Source organism: Carcharhinus amblyrhynchos, unplaced genomic scaffold (assembly GCF_965287045.1).
Source record: "Carcharhinus amblyrhynchos unplaced genomic scaffold, sCarAmb.v2.hapA scaffold_643, whole genome shotgun sequence".
Taxonomy (NCBI): Eukaryota; Metazoa; Chordata; class Chondrichthyes; order Carcharhiniformes; family Carcharhinidae; genus Carcharhinus; species Carcharhinus amblyrhynchos.
Window position 1 is genome coordinate 60,088 of NW_027650383.1, and position 24,697 is coordinate 84,784.

At 50.4% G+C, this 24,697-nt stretch overlaps 1 protein-coding gene across 1 annotated transcript in view; it reads left to right on the forward strand.

Moving 5' to 3' along the window:
• LOC145339732 (uncharacterized) overlaps window positions 1-8,253 on the forward strand; it is a 39,494-nt gene extending 31,241 nt beyond the window's left edge. The window contains exons 4-6 of the mRNA XM_080184257.1: window positions 2,516-2,678; window positions 4,716-4,835; window positions 6,436-8,253. Coding sequence (XP_080040383.1) covers window positions 2,516-2,678; window positions 4,716-4,835; window positions 6,436-6,622 — 470 coding nt within the window. The 3' untranslated portion in view covers window positions 6,623-8,253. The remainder of the gene's footprint in view (window positions 1-2,515; window positions 2,679-4,715; window positions 4,836-6,435) is intronic.
• Window positions 8,254-24,697: the final 16,444 nt, after the last annotated feature.

Genomic DNA, 24,697 nt, shown 5'->3' on the forward strand with positions numbered 1-24,697 from the left:
TCAGCTGGGTTTCTGGATTAATAATCTAGCGATAATACCACTAGGTCATCGCTTCCCCATATTTACCAGAACGATTGCAGAGACGAGGGACTTTCGCTACAAGGTTAGGTTGAAGAAGCTGGGGTTGTTCTCCTTGGAGAAAATAGGTTTGAGGGGAGATTTGATATGAGGCATGTAAGATGATGACAGGCAAGCAAAGAAAAGCTGTATCCATTTGCTGATTGTACCAGGACTCGGGGACAGAGGTTTAGGGAAGAGATGCAGGGAGATAGAACATAGAAAAACCACAGCACAAACAGGCCCTTTGGCCCACAAGTTGCGCCGAACGTATCTCTACCGACTCGATGTGAAGAAGAATTTTTTTGTGGTGACCTAGAATTTGCTGTCAATGAGGATGGTGGACGCGGAGTTTCTCACTAATTTGTGATGTGGTTCTCAAGGAGCAGGGCTACGGAGATAGAATGGGGGAATAGGGCTGACTGGATGGCTCAGCAGTGAGCTAACATGGCCTCAATGGGCCAAATGGCTTCCTTCTGTGCCATGATAGTGCCATGGACTGGATTTTTCAAAGCAGTGTCCCTGGGTCTAAGGTCAGTGGATGCTTGGAGAGCCCACCCATGATCCCAACGGCTGCCCCGCAGTAATTTAATGCTTTAATCACGGCAAAAGACCTCAATCCCTAACTCGGTGTTTGGTCCTGGCTTAAGACATAGTCGGCAGTTCTGTAGTCTCAGTGCTGCCACTGGGAGCAGTGGCCTTTTTTGGAACTGCAGGCAGTTCCACCACACTGAGGGAACCCAGGTCAAGCCAGTGTCAGGGATCCCTACAGACCCTACCACCCTTTACTGGTGAGCAGCTCTGGGCGAGGGGGGGGTGGGGGGAGGCAAGTTCAAGAGGTAAAGCAGCAAAGTAAAAGTGGCTATTATCTTAGGGTGTGTTTTGCAAGGGTCCAGAAAGCATGTTAAGAAGATTCCCCAGCATTTTTCTGACATCGTGTGTAAAATTGCCACATGCAGTGGGTATCTCTGCCCGGCCCCAGATAAAATAGTGGTGGATCGAATTAAATGGCCATTAATTGTCCACTTGAGGGTATCAATCGGCCCAAGGGTGGAAGGGCTGCCTGTCGCCTACCTACCCACTGTAAATTTTCAGACAGGTTGGTGGGGAGCAGTTGGTGATGGGAAGGCAGCCCATGGGTGTTACGTGCCCCCTTGCCTTCAAACCCGCTTGGCAGAAGGTGGCACAGTAGTTAGCACTGCTGCTTCACAGAGCCAGGAACCCAGGTTCAATTCCCAGCTTGGGGTCATTGTGCCAAGTTTGCATGTTCTCCCCGTGTCTGCGTGGGTTTCCTCCAGGTGCTCTGATTTCCTCCCACAGTCTGAAAGACGTGCTGGTTAAGGTGCATCAGCCGTGCTAAATTCTCCATCAGTGTACCTAAACAGGTGCCAGAGTGTGGCGACCAGGGGATTTTCACAGTAACTTCATTGAAGAGTTAGTGTCAGCCGACTTGTGATGCTAATAAATAAACGTTAAATAAACTTTAGCTCTGTGACTCTACAACCAACAACTTGCAACTCAAGTTTAAAGAGGGGTAATCTGTCATACTTTCCCCTTTCCCAATCACTATCTTTCAACACCTATGGGGCGGCACGGTGGCACAGTGGGTTAGTGCTGCTGCCTCACAGTGCCAGGGACCCGGGTTCGATTCCCAGCTTGGGTCACTGCCTGTGTGGAGTTTGCACGTTGTCCCTGTGTCTGCATGGGTTTCCTCTGGGTGCTCTGGTTTCCCCCCACAGTCCAGGTTGGGTGGATTGGCCATGCTAAATTACCCCTTAGTGTCAGGGAGATTAGCAAAATAAGTTTGTTTATTAATCACAAGTAACGCTTACATTAACACTGCAATCAAGTTACTGTGAAATCCCCCCATTGTCACACTCCTATTCGGGTACACTGAGGGAGAATTTAGCATGGCCAATCCACCCTAACCAGCATGTCTTTAAGACTGTGGGAGGAAACTGGAGCACCCGGAGGAAACCCATGCAGACATGGGGAGAATGTGCAGACTCCACACAGATAGTGACCGGGGGCTGGGAATTGAACCCAGGTCCCTGGCGCTGTGAGACAGCAGTGCTAATCACTGTGCCACCCCAGTAAATATGAAGATAGGGCCAGGGTGGGATTGTTGATGGTGCGGATTGGATGGGCCGAATGGCCTCTTTCCACGCTGCAGGGCTCCTATTATCCTATTGGTGTGAGAAGGCTCAGCTGTGATGCTGCCCATGGTCAAATAGTCTGTCAAAACTCACACACTGAAGGGTCGGGTGAAGTGTCGGAGGTTCTTGTTGGGGCTCTTGGAGCAGGTTGTCAGCGCAAACAGAAGGAACTAGAGTTAAAGGGGAAGTGGTCTACCGCTTGGTGAAGAAATGTTTTTTTTGGCGGGGGAATCAGGTGAGGGGGGGCCCTTGGCTGACATTTTGTCTCATCACCTTTGCTACCTTCTGTGTGTTCCGTTCAGTCCAGTTCGAATCCGCGGAGAGGTCGTCTCCACCCAACGAGGAAAAAGTCAAACACCACCATAGGCAGCCAAGCTGGACTCAGAAAATCCTGAGGCAGCAGAGTCCAGAGGGCAGCGAGACGGGAGAGAAGGTGGATCCAACCATCCCCTTGGAAAAACAAGTGTAAGTGATTGTATCCCTGCTCAGAAAGCTCCCGGCACCCAACACTGCGCACTCCTCCTCCTCCTCCCTGCATCCTCGCCATCTAAAATCATTGAGCCATCTCCAACTCATACACAATCCTACAGTGCAGAAGAGGCCCTTCAGCCCATTGAGTCTGCAGCGACGCATGAAATGTTCTGACTTGCCCACCTAATCCCACTCGCCAGCACTTGGCCCATCGCCCTGAATGTTAAGATGTGCCAAGTACTCATCCAGGTACTTGTTAAAGGTTCCTCCAGCACCCTCCCAGGCAGTGCATTCCAGACCCTCACCACCCTCTGGGTAAACGAGCTTTTCCTCAAATCCCCCATAAACCTCGCACCTCTCACTTTTAACTTGTGCCCCCTCATAACTGACCCTTCAACTAAGGGGAACAGTTGCTCTCTACCCACCCTGTCCATGCCCCTCAGAATCTTCAACCCCTCGATCAGGTCGTCACTCAGTCTGCTCTGCCCCGGTGAAAATATTCGACCACTCTTCATAACTTAAATGTTCCATTCCAGCCAACATCCTGGTGAATCTCCTCTTCATTCCCTCCAGTGCGTTCACACCCTTCCTATAATGTGACATCCAGAACTGCACGCAGTCTACACTTCTCGCTGCCTCAGGAAAAGCAGCTGGCATAATCAAGGACCCCCCCCACGCACCCCGGACATTCTCTCTTCCACCTTCTTCCGTCAGGAAAAAAGATACAAGAGTCTGAGGTCCCGTACCGACCGACTCAAGAACAGCTTCTTCCCTGCTGCTGTCAGACTTTTGAATGGACCTACCTCGCATTAAGTTGACCTTTCGCTACACCCTAGATATGACTGTAACACTACATTCTGCACTGTCCTTTCCTTCTTTATGAATGGTATGCTTTGTCTGTGTAGCATGCAAGAAACAATACTTTTCACTGCATGTTAATATATGTGACAGTAATAAATCAAATCAAATCAAATATTCCAGCTGTGGCCTCACCGAAGTTCTATACCGTTCCATCCTGACCTCTCCGCTTTTGTAATCTATACCCTGATGGATAAAGGCGAGTATGTCATATGCCTTTTTCACCACGTTCCTTTCCTGATTAGAACTGTGCAATTCCTCACCTCATTCCAACCTCCCGTCAACAGAATGTTAAGATCCCCCAGTGTTTGATTAGATTTGATTTATTATTGTCACATGTATTGGGATACAGTGAAAAGTATTGTTACTTGCGTGTATACAGGCAAAGCATACTGTTCATAGAGTACATAGGGGAGAAGGAAAGGAGAGGGTGCAGAATGTAGTGTTACAGTCATAGCGAGGGTGTAGAGAAAGATCAGCTTAATGCGAGGTAGGTCCATTCAAAAGTCTGACGGCAGCAGGGAAGAAGCTGTTCTTGAGTCGGTCGGTACGTGACCTCAGACTTTTGTATCTTTTTCCCGACAGAAGAAGGTGGAAGAGAGAATGTCCGGGGTGTGTGGGGGGGTCCTTGATTATGCTGGCTGCTTTTCCCGAGGCAGCGGGAAGTGTAGATGGAGTCAATGGATGGGAGGCTGGTTTGCAAGATGGACTGGGCTACGCTCACGACCCTTTTGTAGTTTCTTGCAGTCTTGGTCAGAGCAGGCGCCCATACCAACCTGTGATACAACCAGAAAGAACGCTTTCTATGGGGCATCTGTAAAAGTTGGTAGCAGACATGCCAAATTTTCTTAGTCTTCTGAGAATGTCAGTGAAACGTGGGGGTCCTTGATTATGCTGGCTGCTTTTCCCGAGGCAGTAGGAAGTGTAGACAGAGTCAATGGATGGAAGGCTGGTTTGTGTGATGGACTGAGCTACATTCACAACCCTTGTGGTCTTGGGCAGAGCAGGAGCCCATACCAAGCTGTGATACAACCAAAAAGAATGCTTTCTATGGCCCATCTGTTAAAGTTGTGGTGTAAACTAATCATCACTCCTTGGTTGACCACACCCTTTTACCTCCGCCTTTGAGTCTTCACCCAGCTTTAACTGGCAATTCCATTTTCTCTGGTATAGCTGGTATCACGGCACCATCACCCGAATGGAGGCAGAATCCCGTCTACAGGCCGGCAAGGAGGCCAGTTACCTGGTACGGAACAGTGAGTCAGGGAACAGCAAATATTCTCTTGCCTTGAAGTAAGTATTTGGGAAGCCCCGCGTTGCGTATTGAGGTTCATCCCTTGAAATATGTTAGGTTTTACTGAAGGGTAGGTGACGGCCTAATGGTATCATTGTTAGATTATTAATCCAGAAACTCAACTAATGTTCCGGGGGATCTGGATTCGAATGGTGGAATTTGAATTCAATTAAAAAAAACTCAAATTAAAGTTTATTCATTTATTAGTCACAAGTCTTACATTAACACTGCAATGAAGTTACCGTGAAATTCTCCTTGTCACCACACTCTGGCGCCTGTTCAGGCTAATACACCCTAACCAGCATGCCTTCCAGACTGTGGGAGGAAACCATAGCACCTGGAGGAAACCCTCGCAGACACGGGGAGAATGTGCAAACTCCACACAGACAGTGACCCAAGGCTGGGAATCGAACCCGGGTCCCTGGCGTTGTAGGACAGCAGTGCCAACCACCGTGCTGCCCCAAAGAATTTAATGATGGCCATGAAACCATTGTCGATTGTTGGAAAAACCCATCTGGTTCACTAATGTCCTTCAGGGAATGTAGGGTCCATTCATTCCTCAGAATAGGTGAAGATGGCACTTGTACTGAGTTGAATTTCCTTTGTTGAACAGGCTGAAAATTAACCTTACAGAAAGCAAACAGGGAAGGAATTACTGGAGAGAGAGAGAAAGATACTGGCTTTTGCCAGTCCTGTACAGATTAAAGTAGCACTCAAAACAGACTGAACTTTTTGTTACTCATTCCTGGGACATGGGTGTCACTGGCTGGGCCAGCATTTATTGCCCATCCCTTGTTGCCCTCGGACTTACTGGCTTGCTCAGCCATTTCAGAGGGCATTTGAGAATCAACCACATTGCTGTGACTCGAGTCACATATAGGCCAGAACAGGGTAAGCACAGTAAGTAATCTCACAACACCAGGTTAAAGTACGACAGGTTTATTTGATAGCATGAGCTTTTGGAGCATTGCCCCTTCATCAAGTGAGTCAGATAGACCTGGGGAAGGGCAGCAGATTTCCTTCCCTAAAGGGAACCAGGTGGGTTTTCCCGACAATGGGTCATCAGTAGATTCTTAATTCCAGATATTTTTGTACTGAGTTCAAAATTGAGCCGGATTGTGGCGACTAGGGGATTTTCACAGTAACTTCATTGCAGTGTTAATGTAAGCCGAATTATGACTCATAAATAAACTTTAAACTTTGGGCACAGAGGGCTGGACATCCCATGAGGTAATAGGATCCAAAGTGCACAAGGAGGCCATTCAGCCCATCGGTTCTGCACTGACCACAATCCCAACCAGGCCCGATCTCCACAACCCGATGCATTTATCCAAGTTAGTCCCTCTGATCTTGAATCAAATTGCCCCTTAGTGTCCAAAGATGTGTAGGTTAGGGTGGATTGGCCATGCTAAATTGTCTCTTAGTGTACCCGACAGGAGTGTGGCAACTAGGGGATTTTCACAGTAACTTCATTGCAGTGTTAATCTGAGCCTACTTGTGACTAATAAATAAACTTAAGCTCCCGCTCCTATTTGTTACGATTTTATGATCCGCTGATGACACTGATGCTGTCTCTTTTCATGTGTCTACTCTGTACAGAACCAGCCAAGGATGTGTTCACATCATTCTGGCCCAGACTAAAGAAAACAAGTACACGCTAAACCAGAACAGCGCTCTTTTTGACAGTATCCCAGAGGTGGTGCACTATTATTGCAACGAGAAACTTCCATTCAAAGACGCTGAACACATGACTCTCCTGTACCCAGTGCAGAATAAACAGCAGTAACTTGTGCAATCCACTGGTCTGTACGACTCGATGAAGGAACAATTGTCCGTAAGAATCAACACCAACAGAGGCCTCCCAATCAACTCCAACCAACAGATAAGGAGGACAGAGAGAGAAATCATAGCCGGAGAACATTCAACCACAGCCTCCCCATCTAACGCCAACTGACAAAAAGAAAAAGAGAGAGGAAGGAGAGAGCCAGATATTGCACATGACTATAAAAGTAAGCATAGCAGGTAGCTCCCTAACCCCAACTGAGAGGTACGAGAAGAGGCAGCGTAGCCACAAATTGCACACTGCAGCCAGGCCCGCACACCAGTGGAGGTGAGCGACCGGGGGCGCCAACAGCCCTGGAATCTGCCGACAAAATAGTGGAAGGAGAAATAGAATCACAAACTAGCTCATCTTCAAGCACAGGGAAGAGCAGGCAGTGTAGGAACATACAGAGAAAGGGGCGGGAGTTTAGAAAGAAATCGACTGGGTGCGTGGGAAGTGCACGCGCAAGTTCCAGCCCGGATCCTGGTTTTAAATTCGACCCAGAGTGATGGGGTGAAAATCTCCGTGCATGAAATGAGCCAGTGGCATCCCCAACCCATCGCCTCCCTTCTCAGTAAATTGGCCATTCCATTCGTACAGGCCACAGCATGGCTGGGAAAATGGTCCACTGACACAAAAAGGGCCATGCTCCTGATGGGTTTGCACAAACTATGTAAAGGGAGCTCTTGTGTTTAACCTATGCTGTACCTGTCCTGGGGGTGTTTGATGGGGGACAGTGTAGAGGGAGCTTTACTCTGTATCTAACCCCGTGCTGTACCTGTCCTGGGAGTGTTTGATGGGGGGACAGTGTAGAGGGAGCTTTACTCTGTATCTAACCCCGTGCTATACCTGTCCTGGGAGTGTTTGATGGGGGGGACAGTGTAGAGGGAGCTTTACTCTGTATCTAACCCCGTGCTGTACCTGTCCTGGGAGTGTTTGATGGGGGGACAGTGTAGAGGGAGCTTTACTCTGTATCTAACCCCGTGCTGTACCTGTCCTGGGAGTGTTTGATGGGGGACAGTGTAGAGGGAGCTTTACTCTGTATCTAACCCCGTGCTGTCCCTGTCCTGGGAGTGTTTGATGGGGGGACAGTGTAGAGGGAGCTTTACTCTGTATCTAACCCCGTGATGTACCTGTCCTGGGAGTGCTTGATGGGGGGGACAGTGTAGAGGGAGCTTTACTCTATCTAATTTGTGCTGGGTGTGCTTGATGCTTTCGTTTTGGATGGGACCTCACTTCAACAACAGCAATAACAACTATAATCAGCAAAAAAAAAGATAAACCAACAACTAACTTGCTACTTGACAACAGCTGCTGGATTTCACTGTGTCAGTGCTTTGAGGTATTTAACAAGGTAAGGGGTAAGATTAATACAAATATTATCTTGGGCATGACGTCTGTCACTCACCTGGATCCACAACATGTTGTACTCATATCGTGCCTTCAACTTACTAAAATGTCCCAGGGCGCTTCACTGGAGGATTATAAAACAATGTCTGACACTCCAAAGAATGTTTAAGTGCAAATGCGTGGTCTTCCTGTTACCTCTTTGCTGGTGGGATATTATAGGCAATAAAAGATGGCCATTACTATCATCACTGAATTGTCCCGTTTGTTGGAAAAACTATGCGTTCAATTAAAACACTTCACAAACTGAGAGGTTTGTTTTCCTTGCACAAAACACAGTGCCTCCAGGCAAAGAACTGAAATTAATTATTCAGCACTGGATATTAATTATTCCACCTCCCCCGCCGCAGTGCCGTGGCCGGTTTCTAGGTGCCGCAAGCCCAGTCTGAGGATTCGATAACTCAGCACAGTCCAAAACCTTGGATCGTAGAATCCCCGATAGTGCGGAGGAGGCCATTCAGCCCATCGGGCTCGCACCAACCACAATCCCAGCCAGGCCCTATCCCCATAACCCCAGGCATTTACCCTAGCTAGTCCCCCTGATACTAAAGGGGCAATTAAGCATGGCCAATCCCCCTAACCCGTACATCTTTGAACACTAAGGGACAATTTAGCATGACCAATCCACCTAACTGCCCATCTTTGGACATTAAGGGACAATTTAGGGTCTGCTCCATCATTCAGTGTGATCATGGCTGAAGTTAGGTTCACTTCCACTTCCCTGGCCATTCCCCACATGCCTATATTCCCCAAGAGACTGCAAATCTGTTTATCCCAGCCTTAAATGTATTCAATGCTGGAGCATCAGCTACCTCTGATGAAGTAATTCCTCCTCATCTCCATCCTAAGGGATGTTCCCCCCCTTATCCTGAGACTGTGCCCCCAAAAACTTCATTTATTCATGTCACAAGTCAACTTACATTAACACTGCAGTGGAGTTACTGTGAAATTCCCCTAGTCGCCACACTCTGGCACGTGCTCAGGTACACTGAGGGAGAATTTAGCCAGTGGGGTTGTGAGGATAGGGGGTTCGGGTTTCCTTCTACATTCTGAAAGATGTGCGTCCACTCTATCAATCCCTCTCATCGTCTTATAAACCTCTATTAAATTGCCTTTCATCCTGCTCCGCTCTAAAGAGAAAAGCCCCAGCTCCCTCAACCTTTCCTCATAAGACCTACCCTCCAAATCAGGCAGCATCCTGGTAAATCTCCTCTGCACTCTCACCAATGCTTCCACATCCTCCTTATAGTGAGGTGACCAGAACTGAACACAATATTCCAAATGTGGTCTCACCAAGGTCCTGTGTAGTTGCAGCATAACCCCACGGCTCTTAAACTCAAACCCCCTGTTAATAAATGCTAACGCACTATAGGCCTTCTTCACAGCTCTATCCACTTGAGTGGCAACCTTCAGAGATCTGTTGTGGAAAAAACAGTTTATAAGTTAAGGGTCTCCCATGGAAATGAGAAAGAATTTCTTCTCTCAGACAGTCAAGGAACAGGTCCTTCGGCCCTCCAAGCCTGCACCAACCATGCTGCCCGTCTGAACGAAAACCCTCTTCTTCTGGGGACCATATCCCTCTATCAGCACAGTGGCAGAGTGATTAGCACTGCTGCCTCACAGCACCAGGGACCCGGGTTCGATTCTCAACTTGGGTCACTGTGCGGAGTCTGCATGTTCTCCACATCTCTGTGTGGGTTTCTTCTGGGTGCTCCGGTTTCATCCCACAGTCTAAAAGAAAGACATGCTGTTTAGGGTGCATTGACCCGAACAGGCGCCGGATTGTGAGACTAGGGGAATTTCACAGTAACTTCATTGAGGTGTTAATGTAAGCCTACTTGTGACACATAAAAAAAACTTTACTTCATTATAGAATCATACAGTGCAGAAGGAGACCATTCGGCGCATCGTGTCTGCACCAATCCCATCCCATCCAGGCCTTATACCCATGCATTTACCCTAGCTAGTTCTCCTGACACTAAAGGGCAACTCAGCACAGCCAATTCACCAAACCCACACATCTTTAGACTGTACGAGGAAACTGGAGCACCTGGAGGAATCCCATGCAACACGGGGAGAACATGCAAACTCCACACAGACAGTGACCCAAGCCAGGAATTGAACCTGGGTCTCGGGAGCTGTGAGGCAGCAGTGCTAACCCGCTGTGCCCATAGCTAATGCTCTCCGTACCAGGCAACATCCTGGTCAATCTATTCCCATCCTATTCATGTATTTGTCGAGATGCCCCTTAAAACTCACTACTGTATCTGCTTCCACTACCTCCCCGCCAGCGAGTTCCAGGCACCCACCACCCTCTGTGTAAAAACCTGCTTCGTACATCTCCTTTAAACCTTCCCCCTTGCACCTTAAACCTGTGCCCTGTAGTAATTGACTCTTCCACCCTGGGAAAAAGCTTCTGACTATCCAGTCTGTCCATGCCCCTCATAATCTTGTCGACTTCTATCAAGTCACCCCTCAACCTCCATCATTCCAGTGAGAACAAACCAAGTTTCACCGACCTCTCCTCGTAGCTAATGCCGTCCATGCCAGGCAACATCCTGGTAAATCTTTTCTGTGCCCTCCCCAAAGCCTCCACATCCTTCTGGTAGTGAGGCGACCAGAATTGAACACTATATTCCAAGCGTGGCTTAACTAAGGTTCTATAAAGCTGCAACGTGACTTGCCAATTGTTAAACTCAATACCCCGGCCCTCCAAGCCTGCACCGACCATGCTACGTGTCTGAACTAAAACCCCTTAATCTTCTGGGAACCATATTCCTATCCTAGTCGTGTATTTGTCAAGACACCCATTAAAACCCCCGGAAGGGTAGGGGGTTTTAATTCACACAGGAGGCAGCATGGTCGGTGCAGGCTTGGAGGGCCTCTTCCTGTGCTGTAATTTTCTTTGTTCTTTGGGAGAGTGGGTACAGACTCAATGGGCTGAATGGCCTCTTTTGCACTATAGGGATGCCGTGAATTGATAACATGTTTATGCTAATATGTTTATTGCAAATAAAGCAATGTAAACTTTTCATCTGAAGGCAATCAGAAGCACAGGGAGTGGTAGTTAACTGTCAAGGCAAGCCAGAACATTGCCTACTGGCTGCAGAAATGCTGGGTGGAACAGGAGAACAGTCCCCGGCACTAAACATGTCCAGTGCAGCACAGCACTTCCGGTGGGACGCGCAGTTCCGGGAGAGCGGAAGACTTCCGGTGGGATACGTACTTCCGCCGTAACTAGCACTTCCGGTGGGTGATTGACACGTGGCGGGACCACTCGGCCGAGACCGAGGATTTTCCCGATTGACTAATCGGATGTCAACGTCCATTCGTGGGCGGGACGACCGCCGCCAAGCCGAGTATTTTCCTGAAGGCGGGGCGATTAAAAAAGGTTTGAGAAATATATTTAATTGCTTTTTTTGTTGACGGTAGCGAGGCCAATGACACAAGAAGCGGAGTGTCGATAAAATTAAGGCAGCGGTATTAATATAAAATAAGCGGTAACTCGGCCACTGGCAGCCGCAGTGATTGACAGCTGAGCAAGCCAATCGGCGAGAGGCGGGCGCCGGGACTGAGCGAAGCAACCAATAGGATGCTACGGTGGTGATGATTGGCAGCGGCGTGTGCCAATCGATGACGGACAGTGAGGGCAGGACGGGAGAGGCGGGACTACTAACCGGAAGGAGCCGCGGGATGGTTGGCAGCAATCCCGACCAATGAAAGAGGGCGGTAGCCCATGACGGACGATCGGCCACCCAATCGAAACCGGGACCGATGTGATGGACGGATGTCTCGACCAATCAGCGGGGGGCTTTCGCCTTGACAGTAAGGCAGGCGATCAATCGGAAGGGGGTGGGTCATTGATGTGAGTGACAGCAACACAGACCAATCAGTGAAGGCCTGGCACGACGACGGGACGACGCCTCACCGCCCGGAAACGGTCATTGCTGTGATTGACAGCGTCGCCTGCCAATCGACGGTGGCCTCGCACAGTGACGGAAAAGGCGGGTTAGCAACCGGATGAGGTCACAGTAATGATTGACAGCGACTTTGCCCAATCAGAGGCGGACGCGCACATCATTGACGGCGCACACCACCAATCAGCGAGAGAGAAGCGAGGTGAGGCGGCGCTAATGACCAATCGGAAACGGGAACGTAGACAAGGCGGGATTTGACTGAAGCCTGCGGCCTGCAAATCCAACCGAGGGCTTTTTAAAAATATATATATACTTTGGGAGCGAAAAAGAGGTGGGGAGGAGGAGGAAAGATAAAAAAAAACCCGGCTAGGAGGGTGAAAATAATAAAAGCGGGAGGGAAAGGGGCCAGAAGGAAAAACTTCCTTGACGACGGCAGGTGGGTGGGCGGGGCCTGGCCGGGTGTCACATGACTAGTGACCAACGGTGGATGGGGAAGGGGTGACTGACGGGCGGATGGACCAATGGGGCGGCTCGGTGGGCGGGGCAGGGCCTGCTGGAGGCGGCGCGCGGGGAGGTGGCAGGGGGGGTGCAGGAATTAACCCGAAATAAACAGGAAGCGGCCGCGGGGGGAGAGAGAGAGGGAGAGTCATGGAGGAGACAGACTGAGAGAGAAAAAACAGGTCCACAGCTTCATCATTACACCAGGGGCAAGGGGGGTGGGTGAGAGAGAGAGAGCTGAGACTGTGCAGCAGAAAACAACACCACCAAGGGAGGGAGAGGGGGCTGCTCCTGCTGGGCTGCCTTGGCAAGGCCTCTCCCTACCAGGGAGCTGGGACACACTGGAGGAGAAGCAGGCCTCAGGGAGCAGGCCCAGCAGCTGAGGGAGGAAGGGACAGACAAGGGGGGGAGAGGGAGGGAGATGGGGAGGGGTGATTGTGCCCCCTGATGGGGGAGATGGGGAGGGGTGATTGTGCCCCCTGATGGGGGAGATGGGGAGGGGCGATTGTGCCCCCTGATGGGGGAGATGGGGAGGGGCGATTGTGCCCCCTGATGGGGGAGATGAGGAGGGGCGATTGTGCCCACTGATGGGGGAGATGAGGAGGGGCGATTGTGCCCCCTGATTGGGAGGGGCGATTGTGCCCCCTGATGGGGGAGATGAGGAGGGGCGATTGTGCCCCCTGATGGGGGGGATGGGGAGGGGCGATTGTGCCCCCTGATGGGGGAGATGAGGAGGGGCGATTGTGCCCCCTGATGGGGGAGATGAGGAGGGGCGATTGTGCCCCCTGATGGGGGGGATGAGGAGGGGCGATTGTGCCCCCTGATGGGGGAGATGGGGAGGGGTGATTGTGCCCCCTGATGGGGGAGATGGGGAGGGGTGATTGTGCCCCCGTTGGGGAGGGGCGATTGTGCCCCCGTTGGGGAGGGGCGATTGTGCCCCCTGATGGGGGAGATGGGGAGGGGCGATTGTGCCCCCGATGGGAAGGGGCGATTGTGCCCCCGATGGGGAGGGGTGATTGTGCCCCCGATGGGGAGGGGTGATTGTGCCCCCTGATGGGGAAGGACGATTGTGCTCCCCCTGTTGGAGGGAGAGGGGAATGGGGAGGGGTGATTATGCCCCCTGGTGGGGGAGATGGGGTGGGGCGATTGTGCCCCCTGATGGGGGAGATGGGGAGGGGCGATTGTGCCCCCGATGGGGAGGGGCGATTGTGCCCCCGATGGGGAGGGGCGATTGTGCCCCCGGATGGGGGAGATGGGGAGGGGTGATTGTGCCCCCGATGGGGAGGGGTGATTGTGCCCCTGATGGGGAAGGACGATTGTGCTCCCCTGTTGGAGGGAGAGGGGGAATGGGGAGGGGTGATTATGCCCCCTGGTGGGGGAGATGGGGTGGGGCGATTGTGCCCCCTGATGGGGGAGATGGGGAGGGGCGATTGTGCCCCCTGATGGGGGAGATGAGGAGGGGCGATTGTGCCCCCTGATGGGGGAGATGAGGAGGGGCGATTGTGCCCCTGATGGGGGAGATGAGGAGGGGCGATTGTGCCCCCTGATGGGGAGATGGGGAGGGGCGATTGTGCCCCCGTTGGGGAGGGGCGATTGTGCCCCTGATGGGGGAGATGGGGAGGGGCGATTGTGCCCCCGATGGGGAGGGGTGATTGTGCCCCCTGATGGGGAAGGACGATTGTGCTCCCCCTGTTGGAGGGAGAGGGGAATGGGGAGGGGTGATTATGCCCCTGGTGGGGGAGAGGGGGTGGGGTGATTATGCCCCCTGGTGGGGAGGGGAATGGGAGGGGTGATTATGCCCCTGGTGGGGGAGATGGGGAGGGGTGATTATGCCCCCTGTTGGGGGGGAGTAGGGTTTATGCCCTGTACTTGGGGGTGTTGGGGGTAGGAGGAGGATTTATGCCCCCTGTTGGAGGAGGAGGGGGTAGGAGGAGGATTTATGCCCCCTGTTGGAGGGGGTGGGAGGAGGTTTATGCCCCTGTTGGAGGTGGGGGGGGTGGAGGAGGGTTTATGCCCCCTGTTGGAGGAAGGGGGGTGGGAGGAGGGTTTATGGCCTCTGTTCGGGGGTGGGAGGGGGATTATGCCACCTTTTTGGATGGATTATGCCACCATTTTGGATGCCACTTGTTGGGGGGAGATGGGAGAGGTTTGCTCCCCATTCTTTTTGTGGGGAGTGTGATTGGGGTACTCCTCCTGGAGGGGGGTGTTAATTGGGAAAAGTGCCCACTCCGGGGGGGAGTTAGGGGAACAATGTGGAAGGGAATAGGAAGGGTCTGCTGACTGTCTTGGGTGGGCAGGGAGGAGTGTCCCCTGTTGCGGGGGGGGGGGAAGTGGGGGAAGGTGGGTACCCCTTCCCATTCTTGGACGGAGGGGTTGTTGCCTCCCTGTTGGAGGTTTCTCTTGTCTCCCCACTCTTTGGGGGGGGGGGAAGAGGTGGGGAAGGGGTGTTTTGCCATCTTGCAGGGAAGGGGTGATTTTGCACCACTCCACTGGGTAGGGGGAAAGGGGAGGGTTTTGGGGGAAGGAGGGGTTTTGGTCCCTGGGATGGTGTGTAAAGAATGGGCGTGTTGTTCCCCCCCCCCCCCAGGTGGTGGGGAAAAGGGGGGTTTGCCACCTCACCCCCCCCCCCCCCCCCCAAGGTAGGGGGAAGGGGGCTCCCCCCTTGGGAAACGCTGGGTTTGCCCACCCCCCACGTAGAGGGGTGGGGGTACAGGAAGCCCCCATGTTGGGGAGGGGAAGGAGGGGGCCTTGTTCCTTATTTGGGGGCTGGTGTGAGGGGATGGGATTGGGTGCCTCCTTTGGGGCGTGACGGGGGAGACTGTGACTGCCCCCCGCCGAGGGGATGGGATGTGTGGGGTTGCTCCCTCTGGCGGGGAGGGGTGGAGAGGGGGTGGTCTGGAGGAGGTGAGGTAGGGGGAGGGTCTGGTTGTGCAGGCCCTTGTCAAAAGCTTAACTGGAGTCCATGCAGATGGCATCCACCACACTGCCCTGATCTCCACTCCTGGTCACCTCCTCGCAAAATTTCAGTCAAGATTTGTTTGACACGTTCTCCCTCTGACCACCCAAACTGAGGACTGCTGATCAAAGGTTTGGTTCAGAATTCTTTCCAATAATTTCCCTCCCACTGACGTGAGACTCATCGGCCTGTAATGAGCTGGTTTATCCCCTACTACCCTTCTAGAATAATGGTATGACGTTAGCTGTTCTCCTGTCCTCTGGCACAGGCCCTGTGGTCTGAGGGGAATTAGAATTTGGCATCAGTGCCCCTGTGGCTGCCTCCCACAGCAGCCTGGGATGCATCATGTCTGGTCCTGGGTGTTTATCCACTGTTAAGCCCACTAAAACTGTGAACAGCGCCACCTCCTCAATACAATGATATCTTAGTCCCTCTCCTTGCTTTTGAAACCCTCATTGTCCTTCTCCATAGTCATTGCAGATATTTAATACCTTGCCTCCATCTTTCGTTCCTGCTCTTTCCCTGACTACTTTCACGCCTTTTCTATAGAATAGAATCCTTACAGTGCAGAATAAGACCATTCGGCCCATCAAGTCAGCACTAACAACAATCCCAACCAGCCCCTATCCTCCATACTTCCCCCCCCCCTCCATATTTATCCTGCTAATTCCTCTTGCCCATGTATCCCAAGACTCTAAGGGGCAGTTTAGCATGGCCCATCCAACTAACACACGTGTCTTTAGACTGTGGGAGGAAACCCACACAGACATTAGGGGAGAACATGCCGACTCTGTGCAGACAGTGACCCAAGCCGGCAGTCGAACCCGGGCCCCTGGTGCTGTGAGGCAGTGATGCAAACTACTGATTTATTGGCTTAAATCTTCTCTAGCCTACTTTCCCTTCCCCAACATGGATTTTCCCAGAAGTAGCTACTCCCAGCCCACATTGGCCAGATCCTGTCTTATCCGATTGCAATCAGCATTCTCCCAATCCAGAATCCTTATTTCTGGCCCATGTTTGTCCTTTTCCATTGCTCCCTTAAATCGTTACTGCGTTATGATTACTGTCACCACAATGCTCCCCCACTGACAAAGATGAGGGCACAAGTACCCCCTCTTGTACTCTTTTGATGTGCTGGCTCTCTTGGGTGCACTTTAAGAACTCTGCCCCTTCTAAATCTTTTGCCCTTTGCTTATCCCAATTAATATTGGGGGTGTGGGGAGTGCTCTGTCCAATGTCCCCCTCCAGGGGCACCCTGGGCTCTGGACCAAACCACTCCCGGGATGTGCGACGGTAAATATGTCCAGTTTGAGGTGCAAGTGGCTGTGGGATCTTGCTGCCTATTGGGTGACCACGCTCCCAAAGTCATTCTGGGACCTCCCGGGATATCACAATCCAGGGAAGTGTAGGAGCTGAGGAGGAGGTGGGCTCTCGATGGTCAATGTTTTCCCCCTCTTTTAGATCCCTTAACTCGTTCTCCTTTCCTTTCAGGCGCAGCTGTGACACGGACCTGGTGCAGGGGGAGGGAGAATCTTGGTGAACGTCCCATGGATCTGACGCTCCCTCGCTTTCCGGCTGCTTGCATCATTCAGTCTCCGCCATTCCCACAGGTACCATCTCGTTCCACCCACTGGGGCATGGTCTCGTGTTGGGTCTAATCTCTGCTCCCTGTAGCCATTTTAAACTCCACAGCCAATGGTGCTGTAGATTCTGAGCAGACGAGTGTAACGGTTTTGGTCTGGGGGCAGATGAATCTTTGCAAAAGGAACAGCTTTGAGGAGGTGGTAGAGAGGGAGCATTGCGTTGACAGTAATCATACCTCAGTGGCAGTTATGGGAAAGGACAAAGATGGGCCGGAAGTAAGGATTCTGAATTGGAGGAATGTCAATTGACCAGATCCTGTCTTGTCCTAATTTTAGAAAAATCCGTGTTGGGGAAAGGAAGTAAATCCTAGTAGGTTAGAAAGGTTTTAAACCATTAGGTATTTAAGAAACTGACAGAACTACCAACTGTTAAATGTTGGTAATAATTGAGAAGAATGAGGGGAAATCTTACAGAAAGATTTTGAAAGGAATGGATAAGGTGGAAAAGTTCAAGTTCTTTTATTTGTCACAAGTAAGGCTTAAGTTCACACTGCACTGTGGAATTCCCCTAGTGGCTACATTCCAGTACCTGTTCGGGTACGCTGTGGGAGAATTTAGCATGGCCAATGCACCCTGCACCAATATGTGTCTCAGACTGTGGGGGGAAACTGGAGGACATGGGGGAGAATGTGCAGACTCCACACAGACAGTGACCCGAGCCGGGAATCGAACCCGGGTCCCTGGTGCTGTGAGGCAGCAGTGCTAACCCACTGTGCCACCCAATAGATAGAAGCAGGGAAGCTGTTTCCACTGGCGGGTGAAACTAGAATTCGGGGGGGCATGGCCTCAAAATAAGGGGGAGCAGATTGAGGAGGAACTTCTTCACACAAAGGGTTGTGAATCTGTGGAATTCCCTGCCCAGTTGAGGCTCCCTCATTGAATGTTTTTAAGGCAAGGATAGATAGGTTTTTGAACAGTAAAGGAATTAAGGGGAGCGGGCGGGTAAGAACATAAGAAATAGGAGCAGATGTAGGCCTTCGAGCCTGCCCCACCATTCAATAAGATCATGGATGATCTGAAGTGGGTAAGTGGAGCTGAGTCTGAAAAGATCAGACATGATCTTATTGAATGGTGGAGCAGGTTCGAGGGGACAGATGGCCTACTCCTGCTCCTAGTTCTTGTGACTAAATCAGACTGGTAAGCTAGTAAGGGAATAGTTGACACACACGAGGATTAGGGGTTACAGGGAAAAGGCAGGGGAATGGGGATGAGAAAAATATCAGCCATGATTGAATGGGGGAGCAGACTCGATGGGCCGAGTGGCCTCTTTCTGCTCCTATGTCTTATGGCCTCATGTGGATGTGAGCTCATTCAGGGAGAGTGTACGTACAACATCAGGGATGTCCCAGCGAGCGAAGTACTTTTGAAAGTGCTGTCACTGTTGTCACATGGGAAGCAGGACAGCCAATTTGCGCACAGCGCAGCCCCAGTAATAGCGATGTGATAACCATCCCGATCGCCTGCTTTTACTGAGGTTGATTGAGGGGCTCGATGGGCCGAATGGCCTTGTGCACTGCAGGGATTCTGTGATTGTATTTTGTCTCCGGGCAGGGGGCAGGGAGGGAGGGAGGAGAGAGAGAGAGAGAACTTGATAATGCACATCTGCAATATTTTGTTTCTGTAAGTACTCAGCGGGGTGGGCAGGATCTGCAGAGAGAGATGAATTAACATTTCAGCTCACTCACCCTGGCGTCAGAATTTTCCCATCTATGGAAAGGGTACAGAAAAGATTTACCGGGATGTTGCCTGGTATTGGAGGGCATTAGCTATGAGGAGAGGGTGGAGAAACTTGGTTTGTTCTCACTGGAATCATGGAGGTTGAGGGGCGACGTGATAGAAGTCTACAAGATTGAGGGGCACGGACAGAGTGGATAGTCAGGAGTCTTTTTCCTAGGGTGGAAGAGTCAGTTATTACATTCACAGTCTTTTATAGTTCCTTGTGGTCTTGGGCAGAGCAGGAGCCCAGACCGAGCTGTGATACAACCAGAAAGAATGCTTTCTATGGGGCATCTGTAAAAGTTGGTGAGATTCGTAGCTGACATGTCAAATTTCCTTAGTCTTCTGAGAAAGTAGAGGCATTGGTGGGGCTTTCTTAACTATAGTGTCAGCGTGGGGGGGACCAGGACAGGTTGTTGCTGACCTGGGCACCTGATAACTTGAAGCCTGGAGTATTGTGTGTAGTTTTGGTCTCTTTATCTGAGGAAGGATGCCCTTTCTATAGAGGGAGTGCAGCGAAGGTTTACCAGGCTGATTCCTGGGATGGCAGGTCTGTCATATGAGGAGAGACTGAGTCAGTTTTTAATTCATTCTTGGGACATGGGTGTCGCTGGCTGGGTCCAGTATTTATTGCCCATTCCTAGTTGCCCTTGGAGGGGCAGTTGAGAGTCAACCACATTGCTGTGGCTCTGGAGTCACATGTAGGCCAGACCGGGGTAAGGATGGCAGATTTCCTTCCCTAAAGGGAACCAGATGGGTTTTTCCGACAATGGGTCATCAGTAGATTCTTAATCCCAGATATTTTTTATTGAATTCAAATTCCACCATCTGCCGTGGGTGGGATTCGAACCCGGGTACCCCAGAACATTAGCTGAGTTCCTGGATTAATAATCTAGTGATAATACCACTGGGCCATCACCTCCCCATATTATAGGTTTATATTAATTGAAATTTAGAAGAGTGAGAGGGTATCTCAGAGAAACTTATCTAATTCTATCAGGATTAGACAGGGTAGATTGAGAAAGAATGTTCCCGATGGTGGGGGAGTCCAGAACTCGGGGTCATAGTTTGAGGATAAGGGGTAAACCTTTTAGAACTGAGGTGAGGAGAAATTTCTTCACCCAGAGGGTGGGGAATGTGTGGAATTCACTCACACAGAAAGTAGTTGAGGCCAAAACGTTGTATCATTAAGAATAAATTAGATAGAGGGCGATTTCAGTGGGTTAGCACTGCTGCTTCACAGAGCCAGGGACCCTGGGTTCGATTCCCGGCTTGGGTCACTGTCTGTGTGGAGTCTGCACGGGTTTCCTCCCATAGTCCAAAGATGCGTGGGTTAGGTGGATTGGGCGTGCTAAATATTTCCATGCTGCCCACCTGAACTAAAACCCCCTTACCTTCCGGGGACCATATCCCTCTATTCCCATCCTATTCATGTATTTGTCCAGACGCCCCTTAAACGTCACTATCGTATCTGCTTCCACTACCTCCCCCAACAGTGAGTTCCAGGCACTCACCACCCTCTGTGGTTTTTAAAAAAAACTTGCCTTGTACATCTCCTTAATGTCAGGGGGACTATCTAGGAAAAAGAAATGGGGATAGGGCCTGGATGGGATTGAGATCGGTTCAGACTTGATGGGCCGAATGGCTTCCTTTTGCGCTGTAGGGATTCTATGATCTTTATAGCTCTTGGGGCTAAAGGGATATTTGGGGGGGGGGGGGGGGGGGGGGGCGCAAGGGGAAATCAGGATCTTAAATTTGATGATCAAGATGAATGGCGGAGCAAGCTCGAAGGGCTGAATGGCCTTCTGCTTCTATTTTCTCTGTTACTGTGAAGGGCCGGTGCATTGTGGGTGAGAGCAACCAGTTCTTTGTTTGAAACACAGCGAGCCAGAGTCTGGTAGGGATTGATTAGAATGGTGTTTGGCCCTGTCTCTAACTCCGTGTAAAGTATTTCTGCTCGGAGAAGTTAATTGAAGAAGGCTGGTTGGAGCCCTGCCCACAGTAATGGACTTTCTCTGTACGCTTGGCTCTGGGCAACCTTGCCTTTCCCAGGTTCAGGAGGCGTTTGCGTGTGCTTTAAATGGAGCTTGACTGCAAACTCAGCCTGGCCTCGGACCAGCCCCCATGGAGTCAGGCTGAGTTCAGTGCACAGAACTGGCAGGTTGTGAGCCGTGGGTTTGGTCTAGACTCCAGGCCAGCAAGGACCTGCTCGAGTGTATCCTCGGATCTCATGGGAGGGTAGGAAGGAATCGCAGGGCTTTGTCTCTTTTCGCCGACCGAGTTCTGGAAGACTAGAGGGTGATCAATGTCTTTCCGTTGTTTAAGAAAGCTAACGAAGAGAAGCCAGGGAATTATAGGCCGGTGAGCCTGACACCAGAGGTGGGTAAGTTACTGGAGAGGATTCTGAGCGACAGGATCTACCAACACTTGGGAATAGTCAGCGTGGCTTTGTGCATGGGACGTCATGCCTGATGAATCTCTTCGAGTTTTTCAAAGAGATAACCAAGAGGATGGATGAGGGCAGGGCAGTAGATGATGTTTATATGGACTTTGACAAGGTCTCACGTGGCAGGCGAGTCTGGAAGATTAGGTCGTATGGGATCCAGAGAGAGATGGCAAACTGGGTTCAAAATTAGCTCGATGGTAGGAAGCAGATGGGTGGCACAGTGGGTTAGCACTGCTGTCTCACAGCGTTAGGGACTCGGGTTCGATTCCCAGCCTCGACTGTGCACCTTCTCCCTGCTCTGTTCTCCACTCCTCGCTCACCTGAAGAAGGAGTGACATTCCAAAAGCTTGTGCTATCAAATAAACCTGTTGGACTTTAACCTGGTGTTGTGAGACTTACTGTTCCACCCACAGATGTGCGGGTTAGGTGGATTGGCCATGCTGAATCTGGGTAGGTTTCCTCCAGGTGCTCCGGTTTTCTCCCACACGTCAAAGATGTGTGAGTTAGTTGGATTGCTAAATTGCCCCTCAGTATCAGGGGAACAAGCTAGGGTAAATGCATGGAGTTATGGGAATAGGGTCTGGGTGGGATTGTGGTCGGTGCAGAGACAATGGGCCAAATGGCCTCCTGCACGGTAGGATTCTATGGTCAAAGGTTGTTTCTCAAACTGGAGGTCTGTGACGAGTAGTGTGCTTTGGGGGCTCTGTGTAGGGACCCTTGTTATTTGTTATATAAATGAGTTGGATGCAAATGCACAAGGCACGGATAGTAAATTTGCAGATGATACTACATTCGGAGGTATCGTTGTAGACAATCACCAAAAATTACAGAGGGATCTTGATCAGTTAGGGAAGTGGGCTGAGTGTTGGCAAATGGGTTTCAATACGGATAAGTGTGAGGTGCTGCAGTTTGGAAAGTTAAACCAGGGTAGGACTTAGACAGGGAATGGTAGGGCCCTGGAGAGTGTTGAGCAGGAAAGGGACCTAGCGATACAAGTACACAGTTCATTGAGCATGGCATCACAGGCAGACAGGGTGGCGAAGGTGATTTGCACACTGGCTTTCATCATTCGGGGCATTGAGTACAGGAGTTGGGACACTATCTTACAGTTGCTTTAGTCATTGCTGAATTTTGGTAAATTAACCACCAGTGCATTTGCTATTTTCCCCTGCCATCTGTTATAGTACCCTGGGGTGCATTCCATCAGGGTCAGGAGACTTGTCTACCTTGGAACATTGTGCATAGTTTTGGTCACCCTGCCATAGGAAAGCTATTGATTAAATTGGGAGGAGTGCAGAGAAGGATGTTACCAGGGTCAGTGGGTCTGAGTTATAGGGGATTTTCCAGCGGGGGGGTGGAGCCTTCTCTTTGATGCTACTTATTAAACTGAACTCAGCTACTACAAAGACTCGCAAACACGGTATGCAGTTACATATGTTCTTTATTGACCAATATGTATTTGGGGAGAGAGACACTGGAAGATTCTAGCTCCTCTCTGCTGTTATGATTACATGTGTAAAACAGATGTACTTTTTCCAAGGCTTGTTTCTCTGCCCAACCTGGCATCCAAACTGGATGATCCAATTAGATTAATACACCTTATTTATCTTGGCCAATAGCGTTCTACCTTCTGGCAGAGTTGGGAATTCTTTGGCCAACCGGACCCGGAGGTTCTTGCCCACCGTTGCCAGGTAACCCAACCTACTCAAATCCGGTAGCTTTGAGTGTTGCCCTACCCATCTGCACACTGTGGGAACAGAGGGGGAGTCGTTCCCCCTCTGCCTGCTTGCTAATCCCTTATCGGGGAAGTCGAATACTTTCACTCACTGCAATGCAGATGCTAAATACCTCCATTCATTTTAAAACCTTGGTGGCTTGCAGCTGCAAGGCCTCCTACTGATAATCGAGAATATAATCTGTCCTTTATTGTTACCAAAGAATGTAGCCTGCCTCGTTCTCATTCCCCATTATGCTTTGGGACAGGCTGTATCATGGCCAAAGTGTACAGAACATTTGAAAATACATTTTAAATCTACAACGTTTGTTCAAAATTATCTATCAATGATTATGTAAGTGTCTGTGCAGACAATATCTTTGTATGATTATATAATATTTCTGATTCCTTATAGTGTATGTAAGACACACTGTGATCCTGTAAGAACTAGGAGCAGGAGTGGGCCACTCCGCCCCTCGAGCCCTGCTCCCCCATTCAATAAGATCATGGCTGATCTTCTCGTGGATTCAGCTCCACTTACCCGCCCGCTCCCCTTAATTCCTTTACTGTTCAAAAATCTATCTATCCTTGCCTTAAAAACATTCAAAGAGGGAGCCTCAACTGGGCAGGGAATTCCACAGATTCACAATCCTTTGTGTGAAGAAGTTCCTCCTCAACTCAGTCCTAAATCTGCCCCCCTTATTTTGAGGCCATGCCCCCTAGTTCTAGTTTCACCCACCAGTGGAAACAACTTCCCTGCTTCTATCTTATCTGTTCTTTTCATAATCTTATATGTTTCTATCAGATCCTCCCCTCATTCTTCTGAATTCCAATGAGTCTTGCCCCAGTCCACTCAGTCTCTCCTCATAAACCAACCCTCTCAACTCCAGAATCAACCTAGTGAATCTCCTCTGCACCCCCTCCAATGTCAGTATAACCTTTCTCAAGTAAGGAGACCAAAACTGTACACAGTAACTCCAGGTGTGGCCTCACCAGCACCCTATACAGCTGCAACATAACCTCGCTGTTTTTAAACTCCATCCCTCTGGCAATGAAGGACAAAATTCCATTTTCCTTCTTCATTACCTGCTGCACCTGCAAACCAACTCCTTGAGGACACCCAGGTCCCTCTGCATAGCAGCATGCTGCAATTTGTTACTACTTAAATAATAGTCCATTTTGCTGTTATTCCAACCAAAATGGATGATCTCACATTTACCAACATTGTACTCCATCTGCCAGGCCCTCCCCCACTCACTTAGACTATCTATAACCCTTTGCAGACTTTCAGCGTCCTCTGCACACTTTGCTCTGCCACCCATCGCAGTGTCATCTCTGAATTTTGACGCACGACCCTTGGTCCCCAACTCCAAATCATCTATGTAAATCGTAAACAATTGCAATCCCAACACTGATCCCTGAGGCACTCCATTCGTCACTGATCGCCAATTAGAAAAACACCCATTTACCCCCCACTCTTTGCTTTCTGTTTGTTAACCAATCCTCTGTCCATGCTAATACGTTACTCGTAACACTGTGCACCTTATCTTATGTAGCAGTCTTTGGTGCGGCAGCTTGTCAAATGCCTTCTGGAAATCAGATACGCCACATCCACAGGTTCCCCATTGTCTACTGCACATGTAACGTCCTCAAAGAATTTCACCAAATTAGTCAAACATGACCTGCCATTCGTGAACCCATACTGCATCTTACCAGGGGACAATTTATATCCCGATTTCTCA